We start from the raw sequence: 19,863 nt of genomic DNA on the forward strand, positions 1-19,863 counted from the left end.
TGGAACAACAAAATAAAATGGTACATTCAAAAACATGCATCAAAACCTTTCTTTGCTCTTCTTTAACGATCACCAAATATCCCTTTAAAAAAGGTTTCTTCCGAAGATTGTGTATCTATACTTTAGTCTCTCAAAATAGAACAATACACTTCCTTTTGAAAATTATATAACATCACCCGGTCAAAGAAGTTTTGAGACGGAATCACTTAATTTTTTTAGTTCTCTCCACTATCTCACTTCAGCCGTTAAAACAAAGCGTTAGAATGGGCAGCAAATTTATGTTTTGGCAGCTGGATGTTCGTTTATGAGTATGGACTTTTGATTATTTTGTTGAGTATGACTATACTGATTTTCTGAAGGAGCTTATCAATATTAGATTAAATGAAGCTTAATTAATAAACTGGCAGTGCACGTGTATTTTTTTTTCCAATTATTTGCTCGAGTTGTTCGGCAAATCTGACTTGTGGGCATTTCAGACGACTTGACGTCGTTGGCTTCTCGGCTATCTGTCCGCTCGTAGTCCTGTCTCTGCGTGGCGGATGGAGTCCGTCTTATATGACCGGCAAGTATTAAATGTGGCAACTCGCCCGCGGATATCTGACCCAAATGAGTAGGATATGGGTCGACGTTTACGCCCATGGGTATACCTGATGGATCGCCCTATTAGTCATGGATACGGTATGGGTATAGGTTTATACCCATGGATACCCGATGGGTCGCCCAGTTAATATTTTAATTAAATAAATATTATTTTATTATATAATATGTGGACTCTTTGATTTTTTTTAGTGAAATGTGAACGCTTTGATGCAATAAGGATTAACGGATGAACCCTGTTGTAAAATATAAATAAAGACCAAGTGCAAAATTGGCCCAGTAGTCCTGACTCGATGACCCATCAACTTGGCCTGTTTGGCCATCTCTCTCGCTCCGTCAGGCTCACAAAAGAAAGGTATCGATGCGCCTTCTCCCATCTCCAATTCTACATTCGGCCATCATCTCTCGTTCTCTCTACTAAGCCTTAGGAGCCGCCACCATTCTTTCTCGCAGTCTGTCTCATCAGCTTCTTCTAACAATTTGCCATTTCCTCGTGTAATTTAGCCCTAGGAGGATATGGTCGTAGCTAGGAAACGGAAGAGGGGACCTGGCCGTGCCTGGGAGACAGAGGGGACGGCCTGGCTTCGATTCCTTGCCCGATGGGTGCCCGATGGGTGCCCGATCGGGTCTCAACTTCCGACTCCCGTAGTGTTTCGGTGGAGCGATCTTTTTCTCGTCAGATTGGGGGTTGTTGCCCGACTCTCGTAACGATCACGCTGGCGATGGATTCCCTCGCGGAGTTCTAGTCCAATTCGGTGCAGGTAGCGGGCCAGCCGGCTTAGTAGGCCTAATATACATGCAATTTTGGGGGCCCACAATTTTTTTGGAAAGTTTGACAGACGACGGTGAAAGAAACGGTCCGTATTTTTTAGATAGGTATAGATGTAGATTTTTCTATTTTTCTCTGTTCTTTCCAAAATCTAGAGAACGAAGGCCCTAAAACGAGAATGCGTGCGCGGGAAAGCCAACCAATCTGAACCAAAATTATGGTGCATGTGTCTTTCGCATGCCAGATCCAAAATCATTTTCTATGTCTTCGCCCTGGTTCAGGTACGTGTTGTTATGTCTTCTCTAGTAATATTTCATCTTTGAGGATTGTACTTGTATGACAGGGTTTTTTTTCTCACAAAGTAAGAACTCTTTCTCACCCGAAACAAATCTTATACTGTACAACCCCCTTCGGGAGACCCAAGGGTAGACCCATCCAACGACCATACGATGTGGACTGGTGGAGCTCGCAGCAGCAGTTGGAATTCGGACCCAATATGATCGGGTGATCCAACGTTGAGGAGCTTTGTTCAATAACTTGGTCACTGGTGCATGGGTCGTTTAATTATTATTATTTTCTCTTTCTCATGTGTCAAGGGAAAAAGGCAGAGTTGGCGGACTGAATAAGTTCATGATTTTTGTGGACTTCTAGTATTCTAGTATGTATCATGTTGCACATATTTGCACGAAATGCACTTAGTATCTTGTTGCACGTATTTGCACGAAATGCTTTTTTCTAGAAGAACACTACATCTTCACTTATATGATGACAATACAACTGATTTAAAAAACTGAACCGGCAATAAAGACTCTGGATAAAATGTAAGTTACAACCGAAACCATTGTAGTCACCTTTAAATTTGTCATCCAAATCTTGATATATACTCCCTCCATTTCACAAAGGTTGACGTATTTTGTTTCATTAAGACAAGACTTTGACCGATAAAAACTCTATTGATATGTGTTTTTTCATACATGAAACTTATATCAATGGATTCATCTTTAAAAGTTCTTGCTAATGATCATGGTTTCGTATCTTATAACTTACATATTAATAGAGTAATTCTTAGTCAAAGGCTTGTCTTAACGAAACAAAATATGCCAATCTTTGTGAAAAGGAGAGAGTATTTCTTACAATCCTGGTCGAGTTGAACCGTGCCTAAACCTAGCTAGCTAGTCTGAGTACAAATTCCTGCAATAACTCTTATCAAACTGCCCAATGCTGTTTCAAGGTATTGAAAATACATATTAGGTTTCCTCGGTTTGATGGAAACCGTTTTTGAACACCTCTAGATATAGCCGTGGTAGGTGGCGGATGTCATCAAACCTGATGGTGAGTTCCACAACACATAAAACGACAAATGATCAATTTTTATTTCATTCCTTTCAAAATATGATATACTCGTTGAACTTTTCAATTCATTATCGAATGTAATACAAATTGCAACGTGATGTGATCGATGTATGTGAATGATTTGGAGTATATTGAAATCTGAGATGTTGGGAGATATTGTTCTGAGAAATCTAGAAAAAAATATATGTTATGTTTAGAGGTTATATGAATCTGGGATATGGTGTAGGCGGAAACAGATTGTCCAAAAATTTATCCTAGCCGGTTCTTGGCCAGAAATCGACCGAGATACTCTATCACTCCATTTGGTTTGGCTGACACACCATTATGAATTATTCTAGTCAGTTGAGTCACCCAAACCGACTGTTAGAGGAATTTATAAAGATCCGAGTTCGTGGAAGTCCATTCAATATATATGATAGCTAGATATACGTACCATGTTCTTTTGACTGCAATTTACTAGATTGATGTTTATTTTGGGATACTTGTTATTCGGCACAAAATTGCGCATTTAAGCGACTTATGTGTCGTGGATTAAGCCCAAATCGTAAACTTATGTTCTCCATGTCGTCTCAGACGCCGTCTCTGCATGGTCTTGGCGTCTCCTTTTGAGAACAGGCAAAGGGAGGGAAGCTCACAGCACGAGATTTGCTCCAGCTTCCAACCCGCGGTCAAGTTTGGCTACTTTGAAAACCTTCGGTATCATGACATGGTGCATTGAGGCGCAACACAACACGGGCCGGTGGCGTGGTGCGACATAGGTCATCAGGGCTTATGAAAATTGGAAATCAACAACATTATTCAAAACAATAGTAATAATTCCATAGCAATCCACATGCAACTAGCTAGTATCCCATAACGTAGCAAAGAAATAAGGTTGAACTGAAGCTAAAAAGCCATAAATTTTGTTTACTTAGTTGCGATATCTGAGCATCTCAGGAATCACGAAGTTCCGAGGTAAGCAAGAACAAACAATGAAAAGCAAATGAACCAATCAGGTTCAGAGTCAGCTGATCATACAGTGAGATAGCCAATAGTACCAGATTGCTTCAGCATGTACATTCAAAGGGATCAGTAATCGACAAATCACGGACGTTCTCGACATGTGTAGAATTGCTCCGGCATTTGTTCTCGCAGAAATCAAATTTAGCACCTCGGGAGGCTTTCTTCTCCACCATGAGCCGCCTATGCTGATCTTCAATCCATCCACCATCGATGTCGATTCCGTCTTTGACCGCAAACCTCATAGACTCGAGCATTCTCGCATTCAATATAAAGAACGTCGCGAAGCTAACTTGTGACCTGGTTCCTCGATAGTTTGCCAACACTATATACCTCAGGCGGATGTCGAGCCATTTTGTTAGATTTTTATGCTTACGGCGCCACAAATTTGCCCCTCCTGATATGCCGGACTGGAATGCCAGAGAGAAAGATTAGTTCTAGATTCAGAGCCTCAGCTAACAGATTGAAGTTAACTACTCGCTCCGTCCCATAATAAGTGACTCAAATTTGTCCAAATATATGAATGTATCTATATTCAAAAAGCGTCTAGATACATGTAATATTTCGTCACTTAATATGGGATGGAGGGAGTAGAAAGGAAGAAATTTCACCTTGATGTATAACCTCTCCAAGCATGGAAAGCATCCCATGAAGTTGATAACCTCGTCGAGGCAAAGACTAAAAGCAGAGAGAGCTAAATCCTTGACTGAGCGTACCGCCGTTGTGAAGTTAACACGATTTAGTCCCTACATTCGATCAGTATAGAAGAAAAATAACATTAAGATCTCATACAACAAGCAGAGTACTATAGCTAGAGGTTGAAGAATCAAAGTGAGAATGAATGTACCGAAATAGCTGCGGTATCAAGCTTGAGGTTGGTGACGCCGAACATATTGGTAAGGCAGCCCAAGGTGTGGAGCTTGGGCGCCGAGATCACCGAAACGTGCACTTCCCTGTCCGGTACAAACCGGAGCAGCCTCTCCAGACAAGGCGCGTCCTCCACAATGACTTCCTTTAATTCTTGCCCTGATCGGCAAGAACAAACATGGACGCCGATGGCAGTGATGCTGCGCGCAGTGATCCGGACACAGCGGAAGCCGACATGCCTTTAAGCAGCAGGTTCTCCAGTACAGGGCAGCCAGCGAGCAGGCCCTGCAGGGAAGGCTCCGAGATGGTGGAGTCTTCGAGAGCGAGCATCTTGAGGCCCGGGAAGTGAAATCGCGACGACGACGACTTGCCCGCTGGGCCGTCGGAGATGTGGCATTGGCCGAAGGTGGCGACGCGAAGAGTGGACGAGAAGCGGAAGGCGGAGCCCGGCAGCGGCGGTGGGGGGGACGACATCTTGTAGTCATCAAATCGCTGGTAGAGCTCGAGCTCCTGCAGGCCGTCGAGCGCCGGGGACATGAGCCAGGCGCGGAAGGCGCCGGGGCGTTCCCGCATGTGCTTGGCGGGGACGCGGAGGCGGCGGCCGGGGCCCGGGTGGGCGGAGAGCAAACGGAGGGAAATGATTATATGTACTACTGCTGATCTGATCCATCGGACGGCAGTCATGCGGAGGCTAGTGCTGCGGTTATCTTGGGTTTCCTTCCTGTAGTTTCGCTCACAGAAAACAATCAAAGTCGAATTAACGTGGGCGTGGATCACGATGGTCGCTGTTGCCTACCAGTATTGCATTTTGTGGGCGGGCGAAAATTCGGGGTGGCATTGACAGTGGCTTGAAAATTCGAAATTCGTACTCCTGCCTTCTAAAGGAAAAGACCTAACTTCCTGGTCATCTTGTTGGGAGGCTCCGAGCCAACAATACAAGGGTCATCACGTATTCATGTCACGTGTTCATGTTACTAGCTGAAATGTCTGTTCGTTGCAACGGAACAACAAAATAAAATTAGACACTAAAAGACATGAATTAAAAAAATTCCTTGCTTTTTTGATGACCACCAAACATCCCTTTTAAATAGGCTTTTCGAAAATTTTATCTGATCTCTTAGAAGACAACAATAACTTTCATTTTGAAAATTATGTACTCCCTCCGTTTCATATTAAGTGCCGAAATATTACATTTGTCTAGACGTATTTTAGTATATAGATACGCCCATTGTTAGGAAGGGAGTACAAAATTCTCCATAAATCATCTAGAAACAAAATCGTGAAATCCTAAACTGAGGTCCTGTTCCGCCGTTCCACTCATATTTTCAGCAATTTTTCACATGTTTGAACAGATAGTTTTTCGCCCATGCATTACTACATCAATAAAACACAGCACATGTTTAACATTGCCCTAATGACCTCTAGATTATCTCCAATCTTAACATCCAGTAACGAACAACGTAATTCTTGCCCTAGAAGCGCGCACACACACAAGCAGCAGCGCCCATTCCCTGTTTCCTCAGCATGAGCAGCAGCAGTGTCCATCCTCTGTCTCTCGGCACGAGCAGAAGCAGCGCCCGATCCCCTCGTTCCTTAGCACAACTGCACGTGCATCAGCAGCTCTGCGCCATCCCCTTGTTTCTCAGCACAAGCAGCAGCAGCCCTTCCCTCGTCCAAATCTCCCATTGACGGCGCCACAACCTCATCTTCCCAGTGTGCCGACGCCTCCCCATGTGGTGGCCCGACCTCCTCGATATGGCGACCAGGAGGAGCGGCGGTGCCCGAAACCGCGCGGCGCAGGCATGCGGCAGCGGCAGAAGCGGGGCGACGGCGGCAGAGGCGGTGCGGCATAGGCGGCAGCGCACAGGAGCGGCGGCTGGGCAGAGGTCGAGCGGCTGCTAGACCTGGGCCGCGACGACGGGAGGGGTGGGGACCGGCGGGCCCAGCGAGCTTTGTCAGGAGGGGTTTTTCTTTTTTCGTTCTGAGGCGTTGGCATAAGAAAGTTTGACTGACGACCAAACTGCGTGGTGAATTGAAGGTCCGTATGTTTTAGATAGGTATATAAATATATTGATCAAATGCGGTCGTCGTTCGTGTACCGTACCATACACAGCTCAACTCCATGCAAGACCGGAACATATTGGTGAAAACTACTCATTTTTACTACGAGACTGCTCAAGAGTAATTTCAAAGTTATACGAAAAACGCTCATTTTTGAACCGCGGATTACAAAAGCCACTCAGTTAGGTGTCTCGGTCGAACATATGTATAACCCATGAAATAAAAGAAAAACACTAGACGACATTAGTAGGACCAGATACCAGATTATTGGATGCAGCCGGGGAGCATTAGTGGAGCCTGGGCAAAGTGTATGCTCTTCATATTAAAATAAAGTTTCCGCATAAAATTTAATTTACTAATTTAATCATCATGTTTATTTTTATTCTATATATGAGTTCAATTAAGAAGACTAGCCCGCCACGTGGGACCACCGGGCGGTGGCTCCGCCCATGGTAACGGGTGGTCGAAGCCTCAACTGGTTTTGTATCTAGTTCTATTGATGTTGATTTAATACAACGGGTTGAATTGCATGAGCAATAGCTCCTAGAGATGTTGGCGGGATCAGAACTCCATGTCTGTTGGATTGTCGTGGTTGCTTGGTAGATCAAACTGCCTCGGATTTTCTTCAAGAAAGATCTCAATCTTGTCTTCCACGGATCCAGAAGAAAGACATGTTCTGGTTTTGAGGCCTGGATCTTAGCCTTTAGATGACTAGCCTTTCTTTTTCATCTTTTTGTACATATACTTTTCATTAATATATGACAGTAGGTTTTTGCCTACTGTCTTTCAACTTCAAAAAAAATTCTAACAAGTGGCGTCGAAGCCCAGATACCCGAATACTCGATGGACTCATTATGACCGGGTCATGGTTGGTAGGCTAGAACGCCAGTGTTTGCGGGCATATGGTGACCAATTCTTGAGAGGGAGATTTATTAGGTTTAGTTTCACATCAATTGTGCGAGGAGGAAAATATCGACTTATAAAGGAGAGGATAACTCTTCCCATTAGGTTGGTATTCCCTCCTTTTTAAATTGTACTCCCTCTGTTCCATAATATAACGTGCGCACATATTTGAGATTGTTTTGACCATCAATTAGACTAACAAAATTTGAATTACGTATTATAAAAGTTATGCGATTGGGCCTTTCTTTCATATATGAATCCAGTAGTATAATTTTTATAACATATAATTTACATTTTGTTGGTGTAATTGATGGTCAAAGTTAGACCTCAAAATGCGTAGGCGCGTTATATTATGGGACGGAGGAAGTAAGACACATCTCCTAATTCACATTAACCGATGAATGCATGCTTAGAGCAAGATTAATAATAGAGCCGGCTGCAGGCTATTAGTCCATGACATGTCATGTATAGTCAATACACCAGCCAACATGTATAATAAGTTATCTATAAGGATGTACTACATTATTAATACATGGCCCACATCTCACTCTCACAGGGAGTCTAGGGGCACGTGTTGCAGTCGGCTGTTAGCTCAACCCGCTTCTCTCTTTTCTCCTTCTCTCTTCATTCCAACTCAGCAAAAATATAGTATTTAAAGCCTTAAAGCCTGCCTACATCACCCTATTGTACCTGCTCTTAGGTGCTAGACTAATCATCGATACTCCCTCCGTCTTATATTACTTGTCTCAAATTTGACCAAATATGGATATATCTATGTTTAAAAAGCGTCTAGATACATGTAATATTTCGACAAGTAATTTCGGACGGAAGGAGTAAAACATTTATGCATACATGTTTTCTCCGTATGGCAGAGGACGAACAAAATTATTGGTGTGGCAAAATTCAAAGCAAGAAAGTAAAAAAGAAAGAGGAATCAGTTCAAGATTTTTTTAGAGCAATCAACACACTATGAAAAGCCGATCCATCGTTGCTCTCCTCAATGGTGTTGCTGCCTTTTTTTGGTCTTCCATGATCAATTGCTTAGGAGGTAATTGCACCACCAACCCAATAATTTGAGATGTGGGATGATTTTAGTCCAAATGCGAGAGCATTTTAGTCCAATTAGTCTAAATTGGACACGTGAGAGCAACATGGAGTCCCGTTGGGCCCGTAGAAATTTCACAAAAAGGCTACCTGGACTGGAACAGTTTGTACACAGGTCTCCGGTACACAGCGAAAGTCTGGTCGGCTGCTCGGTTTCCGTCGACTGTGACGGGCAGGGTGTCGGGATAGTCCCGGCCGTCGTCTAGTCCTCGTCAGGGTGTCGGGATAGTCCCGGCCGTCGTCTAGTCCTCGTTCCTGCTCGACGGCGCCATGAACTACGACGGCCACGACCTCGCGCTCTACGGCAGCAACCGCGGGAAGCTCCATCAACTACGGTTGGTTTGGACCTCTAAACAATCCACATCTCAACTTTTAAAACCAGTTTTTTCCATTTTACAAGAAGTTGAACTAGAATGCTTTTACCTCTCAAGTTGTTAGGCCAGTGCTGCAATTAACTCGTTGCTTAACCATGGCTCACTCGCACCAATAGTCTCTTCGCAGTTTAAAACATGGCAAAAAGGGCCGAAAGCCTAGTCCAGACAACAGATAAGGCTTTATGCTACGTCAGAAAAAGTATTCACATCGCTTTTGGAGGATAAAGGGTATTAGTGACTTAATTAAGGGATGACTAATACCATAGCTTGCCACGTAAGGTCATCCACCCCTGCTTTCTTTGACCATTGGTTGGTTTCACATTGGGAACCACGAATCTTCTTCTACCCTAAAATGTATAATTTGTCTTATGTCTTATTTATAACTTACTCAACGCATTGGACACTTCCTCGGAGTATGTATGATGAACAGATTAAAGTATCATCATCGATGATGTCAAATAAAGATCATCTGTGAAATACATTTTTACAATATCTTTTTTGACACTATATATGTTATATTTCTTGAAAAAAAATTGATCAAATTTAAAAACGTTTGACTTTCAATAAAAGTTATCCGTCCTACATTCTAGAATAAACGGAGTACTATTGGAGATGTCCCCTTATTATACCAAGTTTGGGTCCTTAGAGCTGGTACAAGCTCTACATGGCTACGTCCAGCTTGTTTTTAACCATCTCAAGAATAAGTTACAAAGTTATGTCGTACGAAATGTTAGATTAGATTGTATCTACGGTTTGGATCTTTAGAGGTGGGTACAAGCCCTACCGGAACCAGGGTTATCGATAAGATAATTCGGCTTGATCTTGTGCAATGAGAGTTGACTTGCTCTTTCGCAATGTTCTCTGTCATCTTGCGGCTGGCGCTGACCAAATAATGTCATCTCATTTTTCCTTTAAGAAACAAAAATATAAAAACAGACTAGCATACACACTCATACACTTTTCCCTATGAAAACACACATGCACATCCTATCCTAATGATGACCTCCGAAAGACTAAACCGATAACCACAACGCATGCTACAGCACGGGTGAACAACATTTTCATTCATTTACCTCGGATCATCCTCAGCAGATATCCTGTTCCACCGCCGCCTGAGAAGAATGCCTGGTGTGTGGTAAGCAACACCCAACGTCCCAACGTCCCAACGTGAACTCGTGCCTCATACGCAGATATTTTCCCCTGCCCGGAAATGTTTTTGTTCACTTATTGAATTGCATCGGCTAAACTAGTAACACTCTCCAGTCCAGCATCCATCTTCCACCAATGCCGGTATTTCCTCCTCCAACCCCATGTGCGCTCAACTCGACCTCCAGCCCCGCCCGCGACCTGTTCGACGCTATTCCTCACCGGAATGCGAAGCCGGTGCCATGTCGGCGTCGGACCCGCCGCCACGGCGGCCGCACCACCATCTCGTCCTCGTCACCCACCTTGTCCGCCGCCCGAGACCGAATCGCCGACGACCCCACGCCCCGCTTATTCTCCGCTCTATTCAAGGCCGCCTCGTCCGCTTCCCCCTCCATGGGCGCGCAGCTCCACGCGCAGGCCGTCGTCCGCGGCTTCTTGGACGATGCGGGTAGCATCATCCTCCCCACCGCTATTCTCAACTTCTACGCGTCATGTCGGGAGCCCGACCTCGCGCGGCGGGTGTTCGACGCAATGGCGTGCACGAATGCCGTCACCTGGAACGCGCTCATCAAGGGATACGCGCAGGCGGGTCGCAGGGAGGAGGCGCTGGAGCTCTTCCTAGCCATGAGGAGACAGAGCCATGTCGCTCCCGACAGGTATACGTTCCCAGCGTTGCTGTCGGGCATTGGCAGGGAGCAAGGGGGCGGCTGCATGCAAGAACTCGGGGGAGCCGTGCACGGGCAAGCAATCAAATCTGGGCTGAACAGAGATCCATTTGTGGGAGCTTCGCTCGTTTCTATGTACGCAGCTAGAGGGGCACTGGACGAAGTGAAGGTTGTCTTTGATGATGTAGATACTTTGGACCCAGTTGTCTGGTCTTCTTTGATCTCTGCCTATGTGAACTGCAAGGAGGAAGAGGGTGCTCTCCTAACTTTCTACAGGATGTTGTGTCGAGATATTAAACCGAGGCAGTTCGTGTACTCGAGCATGTTTGCTGTCTGTGGGAGCATGTCAATGCTGGAGATGGGCAGGCAAGTTCATGCCCACAGCCTGAAGAGCAATACTGACAAGGATGCTGCAATGACGAATGCACTTTTGACCATGTACTCGGATTGTGGATGCATTAGAGATGCACTGAGAGTCTTCAATTCAAACGATATTGTGGATGTAGTATCCTACAATTCTATAATTTTGGCTCTTGGGCAGCATGGACACCCGAAAGAAGCAACTGAGCTTTACAGGCAGATGAACTGTGCTGGTCTGATGCCGGATGATGTCACATTATTGAATCTTCTTTCTGCTTTCAATCATGCTGGTCTTGTTCATGAAGGCTTGCATATCTTCAACTCCATGTTGGATATGGAGGGTATAAAACCAACATATCAACATTATGCCTGTGTTGCTGACATGTTGGCTCGATCAGGACAAATCGGGGAAGCCATGAAAACAATTTATGAAATGCCCTTTGAAGCTGAAGCACCATTATGGAGGATTATTCTGGGTGCTTGTAGCAAACACCGTGACATTAGAACTGGTACAAAGATTGCAGAAATGCTGTTTGAGATGGAACCTTATGAAGCCACAAATTATATACTACTTGGTAATATCTACACGAGGTTAGGGAGGTGGACAGAAGCAGAAAAGGTTAGAAATATGATGGAAAAGAGAGGTATAGATAGGGATGATGCATTTAGTTGGATTGAGATCAGCCAGAGGACACATAGATTTGGTGTTGATGACCGTTCACACCCCATCTCCAGAGAGATATACAGGAATTTGGATAGGTTAATAGGTAGTATCAAGGTTGCAGGTTATGTCCCTGATATCAGTTTTGCTGCACACAACATAAAAAAAGACAGAAGAGAAGAATCACTACATTACCACTGTGAAAAACTGGCCTTTGCTTTTGGGGATTTGGCCACTCCTTCAGGAGACACTCTCCGCATCATGAAGAACCTTCGTGTTTGCGGTGATTGCCATTGTGCATACAAATACTTCTCCCTTATCACAGGAAGAGAAATAATACTGAGAGATAATCACAGGTTTCATCATTTCAACAAGGGGGCTTGTTCATGTGGTGATTATTGGTGATGGATAAAAAAAATCTTCTTTTGTTCTCCGGCCATGCATCGTAACATGTACTCCCTCCGTCCCGTATTAAGTGACGAAATATTACATGTATTTAGACTCTTTTTAGGTATAGATACATCCATCTTTGGGGACTAATAATCTATACAACTGGTTTAATATGTGTTGAGCTTCCATTCCACAACTAAATTACTCAAAAGCTAGAGTGAACAAAAAGGAGTTCTCAAAATTCCCTCAATAACTCGAGTTTCACACCTCATTTCTCGCCTGAGCCAACCGCAATCATTAAAACAATGTTTCCTGAAATTGTGCCTGCAAGGTCTTTAACTCTGACCCTTAGGTTCAGATACAATGCCGAGATCCATTTACTAATGAATTCACTTAAAAGTTCAAGATTTTGATGAAAGGTTGATAACCTACTCAGACTTTAATAGTATATATTGGGACCTCATCTTGTTTCGCAGATGGGCTCTTGATTTTTAAGGCAGTTTCAAACTAAATTATAGAATTTATGTATCAGGAACTCAGTTTTATGATCCTGCAAACCACATGAACTGAGGCAATAGGTCTTCTATCTTGCATGCTGCATTTTTGAAACAGTGATGAACTCAACACCATGGGTTCCCTTCATCTTCACGAAGAGAAAAATATACGGTTCCTGACAATGTAAATTCGAGTCTGGACTACTTTTACTCTTTTGGATTTTTTTTTGTTTATATTAGCTCTTTTTTGTACAAAAATTGCGATCGTTTTTTTTAAATGCTTCAACCAGTTCATGCTCAAGAAATTGTTGTGCATCACTCATCAAGAATGACCTTTCGGTTTCCACCCTATAGAAGTTCTTCCAATGTGTTAATCTTGATATACCTTGTAATTTGTAAAGGGAATTTTACTGGCATTTGCAGCAATTGAGGATGCACTATTGAATCTATGTAAGTGAACAGATATTACCTGGATTTCATCAAATAACATAGTTAGTAAAAAATTGGTTGTCAAACAAGCATAAGATGGGATTGTCCACATTTTATAGTGTGGACAGTGAAAAATATCCAAGCAGATTAAACACTTCTATTTATTTTCTTTGCTTTACAGTTCTGCTATTTGCAGGAGAATAAAACGATGCCAAGGTGTTCAAGGCTGTCAATATTTAAAATTAAGCACAAGTCTGGTGATTCTATTATTACCGGTCATTAAAAAATCTTCCTTGCCGTGTTTCCATATTCTGTGTATAGCAAATGGAACATGCACTCAGATTGTATTATCCTTGATCGACAAGTAAACATTATCGAGTTGACAAGCTGTAAATGATGCTCATACGATACTCCTTACACCACAAGTATGTTCTGCTGCTCTCTCTTTTTTTCTCGACATATAGGTTCAAATATCTAGGGAAAAGGAATAAGTAGTAGTTTATAAATTTCGTAAGAGCTTGTTTCGTGTGCCATAGTTATCCAATTAGGGGATAAGATCTCTAAATAAGGGATTAGATCCAGGCAGTTAGGCAAGATAAGATTTTTTTTAGGAGCCAAGTTATCCATTGACCTATATAAGAGAGGACATGTGCTCTGTTCTAATCAAGCAATTAATCAAAATAGTCTTTTACTATTTGGGTAGTTTAGTCCTGAAAAGTTATTTCCGAAGGATAGGAAGTTGTACTACTTGTACTCAGTACCCAAGGTTTAGCCATGCTTTAGATTGTTTGGGACTGCATTTGTTCGTCATAATGTCTCTCTGTAGTCCCTTTATCCTCTAACCTTTAGGTGTAGTTATTCTCATGTGTCTCACCACTAGAACTCAATATTATTTATCGTTTGACATTAAAGAATGTCACCTTGCCATGTTCTAATCACAGAAGAGAAACTTCTCGTACAATGATCAGACAAATTATCTTGCGATTACCAAGGTGGAGTTTCCAAAGACCATCTTCAAGAGAGATAGAACTTCTATGTACAAAGTGTTAGGATTAGTTATTTGTCTGGCATGCAAGTTGGTGTCACAAATTTAGTTGCAGCATACACTCAAGTGCAAGACACACATGATTGCAAGAATGTCAATCAGCACTACAGAATGCAATTCCATGCTTGCAATCTGCCAACAAAATTATGTACATGTCAATCAGCAGCAGAGACCATCTTGAAGTACCTTTCTAGCATCATATCCTTGGATAAGTCGGTGAAGTAACCCTTGTCAACCTCAAGTCCTTGCTCTGCTGCAATCTGCTCCACCAGCCACTGAACCTGCTCAGCACCGACATGATCTGGATCCAACAAGCATGCAATCTCCGTGCAATTGTCGCCATGGAATAGGGCGAGTGCTTGCACTGTCGGGAACCCTCCACTCCGCCCGGTCACCCTTCGAGTGATCCTCCTCACTGTTGGGACATCCTTACAAAGGATTGGTACATTATAGCTCTCAACAAAAGGTTTTGCTCCGACCATTGTGGCACCTCTTTCACGAGGAACTTGAGTTGGGCCCTCATCTGGCTTCATTGGCAGAGTATCAGGGAGCACCTGACCTGCCCACTTGATGCCCTTGTGATTTGGTCGGTAGTAACCGAGCTCACGTCGTATGGCACTAACACTCTTGCCGGTGGGGTGTGCTGCCGCATACAGAAACACCGGGACTGCATTCAAAAGGGGGAGGGGAGACGATCAAATTATCTGTACAGCATAGCATCTCATCTGTTATTTATGGAAAAGCTTGTCAAATTTAACACACCTTGTAAGCCATTGCCAATGTCAGACGCCAACAGCTTAGCCAGCTGAGCAGCATCCTCCATTGTGGCTGCTTGACTCAAGGGGTGGAACGACATGTCATCAACGACGCCGATCCTAGGATGAGTTCCGCAGTGCACTTCAAGGTTTATGTTTGAAAATGCAGCCTCAATCATTGCCAACAATACCTTCCTGATTGGGCTAAATATAACTTCACCAGTTGAGCTATTGCTGATAATATAGGAGACAAGTGTGTAGCGGACGCGGTTGTAGTACTCATCCTCGAACTTGCTGAGCAAAACTACCTCAGGGTCTTTTTGGCCTATGCGACTGATTGCATCAACAACCATCGCATTTTGGCTTTCAGAAATGTAGAGCTTGCAGCAGATAACCTTTGAGTGCATCATGCTGAGCTTTGCCTTTACCTTTGCCTTTGGAGCAGATGAACAAAATAGCAATTCAGGTGAGGACAGATTGTAATTTGCAAGGGTTTTTCCCTTCTAAATGGTACTGTACCGTTTAATTCCAAGTGACAGGTAAAGGTAACTGAATGCATAATTGATCCAGAGACAGCAGAAATCATCTAAGCTTTCACATTTTTGTTAAGAAACAAATACTGTATTTACAGAGTGAAGTTCGTCCAGTATATCTGATAGAATTTATACTCCTTAATTGCAGACTTGGAGAACCGTAGATTAACAAAGGTATTTAAAGTGCCACAACTGGTGGTTCCTTAGAAGACATGAAGAAGAACAAATCTCCATGAGATTGTCTGCAGATTTTCTTTTGGTGTGAGTGTGACGCACAGAAATTAGAAAGTCATGACTGAAATCTCTCTGTTCTAACCCTCAATCATCTAAATCTTTGTTGAAATCGTCAGGTACTGGGGGCGACTGCTGGGTATGAGAACATACCTGATCGGTGTGCTTGTTCTCCATGATTTCTTCAGCTCCCTCTCCCTCTCCCTCCCCCCCTCTCTCTCTATCTCTCTCACTTTGGCCCTCTCGCTCCTCTATAATGTGCAGTGCTAGAGCAATGCCTTCTTATGGCTCACCGAAGTTGCTTGCAAGAAACCCTTTTGTTCCCTTCTTGTTCGTTTCCGAGTAAGCCCACAATGGAAGGGTACAGCCTGTGCTCTTTCAGCTTTATGACTCAGCAGTCCCCTACATAGTTATCGTTGGTTCCACAGCAGCATGCCACCGCCCACTGGAAACATTATTCTGAAGCACACGGTAATATGTTATTGCCTCTTAAGCTGCATCACCGATTGAATCGCTTAGTTCATTATTTCTAAGTGTGGTCTCTTACTCTAGCCTAATCCTTATTTCATTACTTTGGGATAACGAAATCTTGTCTGTTACCCCTCCTCTCGTGGCCAGTACAATATCATTGTCCACCTTGAAGCACACGGTTTCGTCAAAAACCATTTCTAGAAGGGACGCGATGATTGCTCTCTGTCCATCTCAGAATTGCCAAAATGAAATGTCCTGTAAGGATCAGCTTGTGACGTTTATGTCGATTTTTGCTGATTTTATGCATCAGCTAATTAATTCCCTGGAGACGTGTAACCGAGACTACTCGGATCTGAGTGTGCCTGCATTATGCTAAGATTAGAGATCAGGCCCTCTATAATTGATGAATAGCTTCACTGATACTCGAATTCCTTTTCTCTTGCAGGCTGCATACCAAATTGGCATAGCTTTTGCTTCCGTTTCTCCCTTACAAATGCCACAAATTGTTCCAAAGACCTGACTTTCTAAGTTGCTTTAAGCAAAAGCTTGCCAAATGTTGTTTCTGACGGCAGCGAGAGAGAAACGGGCTTTGCCAAAGGGGCCTTCGTCTGGGAGGCTGAGCGCGTCTCATGACTCATGAGAGGACAAACCGAGATTGATCCTGTGGATAAAGAAAGCAAAACGTGTGATGGAGAACGGGACAAAATTCTGACCTGTATCGATTGTCGCGCTGCACAGGCTACTGTATCATCCGTTCGGTGCCCTATGGATAGGACTAACATTTTTCTCAGCTAGTGGCTGTGCTGGTGTACGTGCCGATCACGTGGGTGCTAGGAAAGCATTGTGATCTGGAAATGAGCGGTCGTTTTCCACGTTGAGATGGTACCATGCACCACTGTGAACTGTAGCAGTAGGTGCCAGAGCCTGTTCACTTTTGTTTTGGTGAATTGGGCATGGCCGATTGGACGAATGTAGCTTGAAACGTGTGAACTGACATGACGTAGGTTCACTTACTCAGTGAGATTGGTGTGGCCAAAGAAAAAGAAAAATCAGAAAGATCAGGCACTTCACTTCTAAAAAGAAAAGTCACTTCACTTGGCGGCGCTTGCAGCGTCGGCGAGGTGCGGCTTCTGCGGCGAGGTGCGGCTTCGGTGGTGAGGACGGCGAGGTGCCTGCAGCTGGTGGCGTGGTGGCTCGCGGGTTCGTGGGGGAGGTCCCCATCCCCGCTGCGCTGCAGATCCGGCGATGGCGAGGTGGTTCCGGCGGCTCGCGGCGGTGCGGGCACCGGGCCCAGGTGGGGCGGCCGCTGCTGGTGGCTCGACACGGCGTCGGTGGCCGGGTGTTGCTCCCTGACGGCGAGGCAGGACCCCCCGGCGATGCTGCGGCCTCTTTGTGTGGTGTCGTGGTGGCGCAGCTTCTAGGCTACGGTTGTCGTCTAGGTGGGGCTCCCTGTTCGGGGTGGACAGCACACATGGCCTGCGATGAGTGGAGGTGCGGTGGACCGGTTGGATCTGGCCGGGGGTGAGCTCGAGCTGTGCTGGGCGAAAGCCATGGCTCCGATGTCGCCGGAGCCAGCGACGCCCATGGGATGGGCGCCGTTACCTTCTTGAAGGCGTCGTTTTGGTGCTGCTCTACTCCCCTCGACCAGACCCCATGCTTCGGGGAAACCGTAGATCCGGGTCCTCTCGGATCGGGCGATGTTGATGCCTGGCATCGTTTCCCTCTTGGGGGCACCGCTTTTGGAGCGGGAACCGGCTGGAGGGACCTGTGGCTTGGTGTCGAGGTGGTGGCTGCCCGGATGTCCGTTGGCAACTTCAGTGGCAGCAACGATGGTGCGGGGCAAAGGTTGGGCTGCGGCGTTGGTTCTGTTAGTCGGTCTTTCCGACGTGTCCGTTGGCTTTCCAGAATTGGTTGCTTCGTTGTTGGGGAGTCGGAGTCGCCAGCTCAGGGAGTGATGCGTGATGACGATGACTTGGTGGGAGCTTGTCCGATTTCTGGAGTTCTTCGGCGCAGGCGTTGCATATTGCCCCTCTGAAGCTCGCCATCAGAATCGGCGTCTTTTGTTCGCTTGCGAGGATGGCCGATTGTTTGGCATGGGCCGATACGAGCTTGCGTGCCTTTGGAGGCGGTGTCCCCTTTCTTGGAAGCTGGTGGGGGAAGTCAGAGTCGCCAGCTCAAGAGAAGTGTTTTGTGTGATGACGATGACTTCTGCGTGCAACCTCGACGGCAATCTTCCTTCGGTAGCGTGCGTTGAGTGAGTGTGGGTGGCCAGGTCGGTCAGTGTGGTCCATAGTGCGGTCATGTTCCATGACGGCATTGTGGATGTTGTTACGGTTTTTGTCCGGTTTTCCGTTAATTAACTAGGCAATTCTATTTGTTCCTAATGAATTGATCGAGTCCTTCGGACTCCGGTTCGAAAAACAAAAGTTTAACTCCCTTTTGCCCTTGACAGTCTGATTGATGCTTTTTTCCTTGTGTTTATACAAGATTATTACGACTTCAGCGCTGTTTCCCTTGATACCTAGGCAAGTTGATGCCTCTTCCTTGTGTTTTATTCAAGATTATTAAGACTTCAACGCGGTTTCCCTTGATACCTGGGCATGTTGATGCTGACTTAAGCTGATTGTATCGGGAAGTATCGAGCTGCACGGTGGTGTTCTGTGTGGTTTTTCAAGGGAGTGGTCTTTGTCCGAAAAACTAAGAACCCCGTTCACTGGTAGCGGTGGATGTTGAATTTTGTTATCAGGAGTACCAGCTCGATACTTGCACGTACACTGTCAACGGGCACATAAAAAATACAATCGGCATGGAAAACAAATATAAAGGATGGCTTAATTATGAAAAGTCAGATAATATGACCAAAGCATTGCCGGATAGACCCTGCACTAGCAAAAAAAAACCCACCGGCAAGCAGATATGTGTCTCTCAGACACCAAGAGAACAAGAGCACTCCTCGCCAACACGGCATGCCCCCGTCTCTCGAAATCACGACAACATGAACTAGTCTTGTAACCCACAAGCCAATCAACACCTCCAATAGTGGTAAAGCTAATCCCTAGGTTTCAAGATGGGCCCACGGGTTGGCACCCGGGCCCGCACTCCTTGGTCTCGGGATACCCTGATATTTTCAGGGCCGACAGATGCATTGACCCTATAGATCCACCCAGGACTATAGATGGATGATGGATGGTTTGGGATCTCTAAGTTCTAAGCACACAGTAAATGCGAAAGAAATTTCTTAGCACTAATGCATGGCATCAAAAAGGCTCAATGCTAAGCTAAATTTCTTTTAGTTGACAGTAAATGAAAGGAGATCAAACCAATAGAAAAGGTTATTATTTTCAATCGATTTTCAATAATTCTATCTTAACCGATGTGTGCTTGTCCAATAGTGGTCTTATGTCTGTTTGTATTGACTTCAAAATGGTCATTTAAATTTCAAACTCAAATTAACATGCTAAGGAACAGAAAGAGATATTCAACGGTGAGTTTATAACAAATCAATATTCAATTATGCTACAGAGAAGTCGACTAATTTTTAGTTAAAAAAAAGTCGATGTGTTGACAACTAGATCTTAATCGAACCGCAATGCGTGAGAGATGAGAAAATGGAAATGATGTACAAATCTTAATGGATTAACAATTCTAGTACTTCG

At 44.5% G+C, this 19,863-nt stretch overlaps 3 protein-coding genes and 1 long non-coding RNA gene across 4 annotated transcripts; 2 read left to right on the forward strand and 2 right to left on the reverse strand.

Moving 5' to 3' along the window:
• Positions 1–3,630: 3,630 nt before the first annotated feature.
• Positions 3,631–5,158, reverse strand: LOC112269764. The gene is made up of 4 exons (XM_024456837.1): positions 4,825–5,158; positions 4,566–4,744; positions 4,330–4,464; positions 3,631–4,128 (listed from the first exon to the last, which is right to left on the reverse strand). The coding sequence occupies exons 1-4, from the start codon at positions 5,156–5,158 to the stop codon at positions 3,766–3,768; spliced, it is 1,011 nt and encodes a 336-aa protein (XP_024312605.1). The 3' UTR covers positions 3,631–3,765.
• A 5,153-nt stretch (positions 5,159–10,311) lies between these two features.
• Positions 10,312–12,264, forward strand: LOC100825972 (pentatricopeptide repeat-containing protein At3g24000, mitochondrial). Its single transcript, XM_003559664.4, has one exon. The coding sequence runs from the start codon at positions 10,312–10,314 to the stop codon at positions 12,262–12,264; it is 1,953 nt and encodes a 650-aa protein (XP_003559712.1).
• Positions 12,265–14,138: 1,874 nt separating this feature from the next.
• LOC100821574 (formimidoyltransferase-cyclodeaminase) lies at positions 14,139–16,053 on the reverse strand. The gene is made up of 3 exons (XM_003562290.4): positions 15,890–16,053; positions 14,980–15,406; positions 14,139–14,884 (listed from the first exon to the last, which is right to left on the reverse strand). The coding sequence occupies exons 1-3, from the start codon at positions 15,911–15,913 to the stop codon at positions 14,373–14,375; spliced, it is 963 nt and encodes a 320-aa protein (XP_003562338.1). The 5' UTR covers positions 15,914–16,053; the 3' UTR covers positions 14,139–14,372.
• A 268-nt stretch (positions 16,054–16,321) lies between these two features.
• LOC112269847 lies at positions 16,322–17,085 on the forward strand. The gene is made up of 2 exons (XR_002962022.1): positions 16,322–16,464; positions 16,653–17,085. It is a non-coding gene; the product is annotated as an uncharacterized LOC112269847 (long non-coding RNA).
• Positions 17,086–19,863: the final 2,778 nt, after the last annotated feature.

Source organism: Brachypodium distachyon, chromosome 1, assembly GCF_000005505.3.
Source record: "Brachypodium distachyon strain Bd21 chromosome 1, Brachypodium_distachyon_v3.0, whole genome shotgun sequence".
In the NCBI taxonomy this organism is placed as follows: Eukaryota; Viridiplantae; Streptophyta; class Magnoliopsida; order Poales; family Poaceae; genus Brachypodium; species Brachypodium distachyon.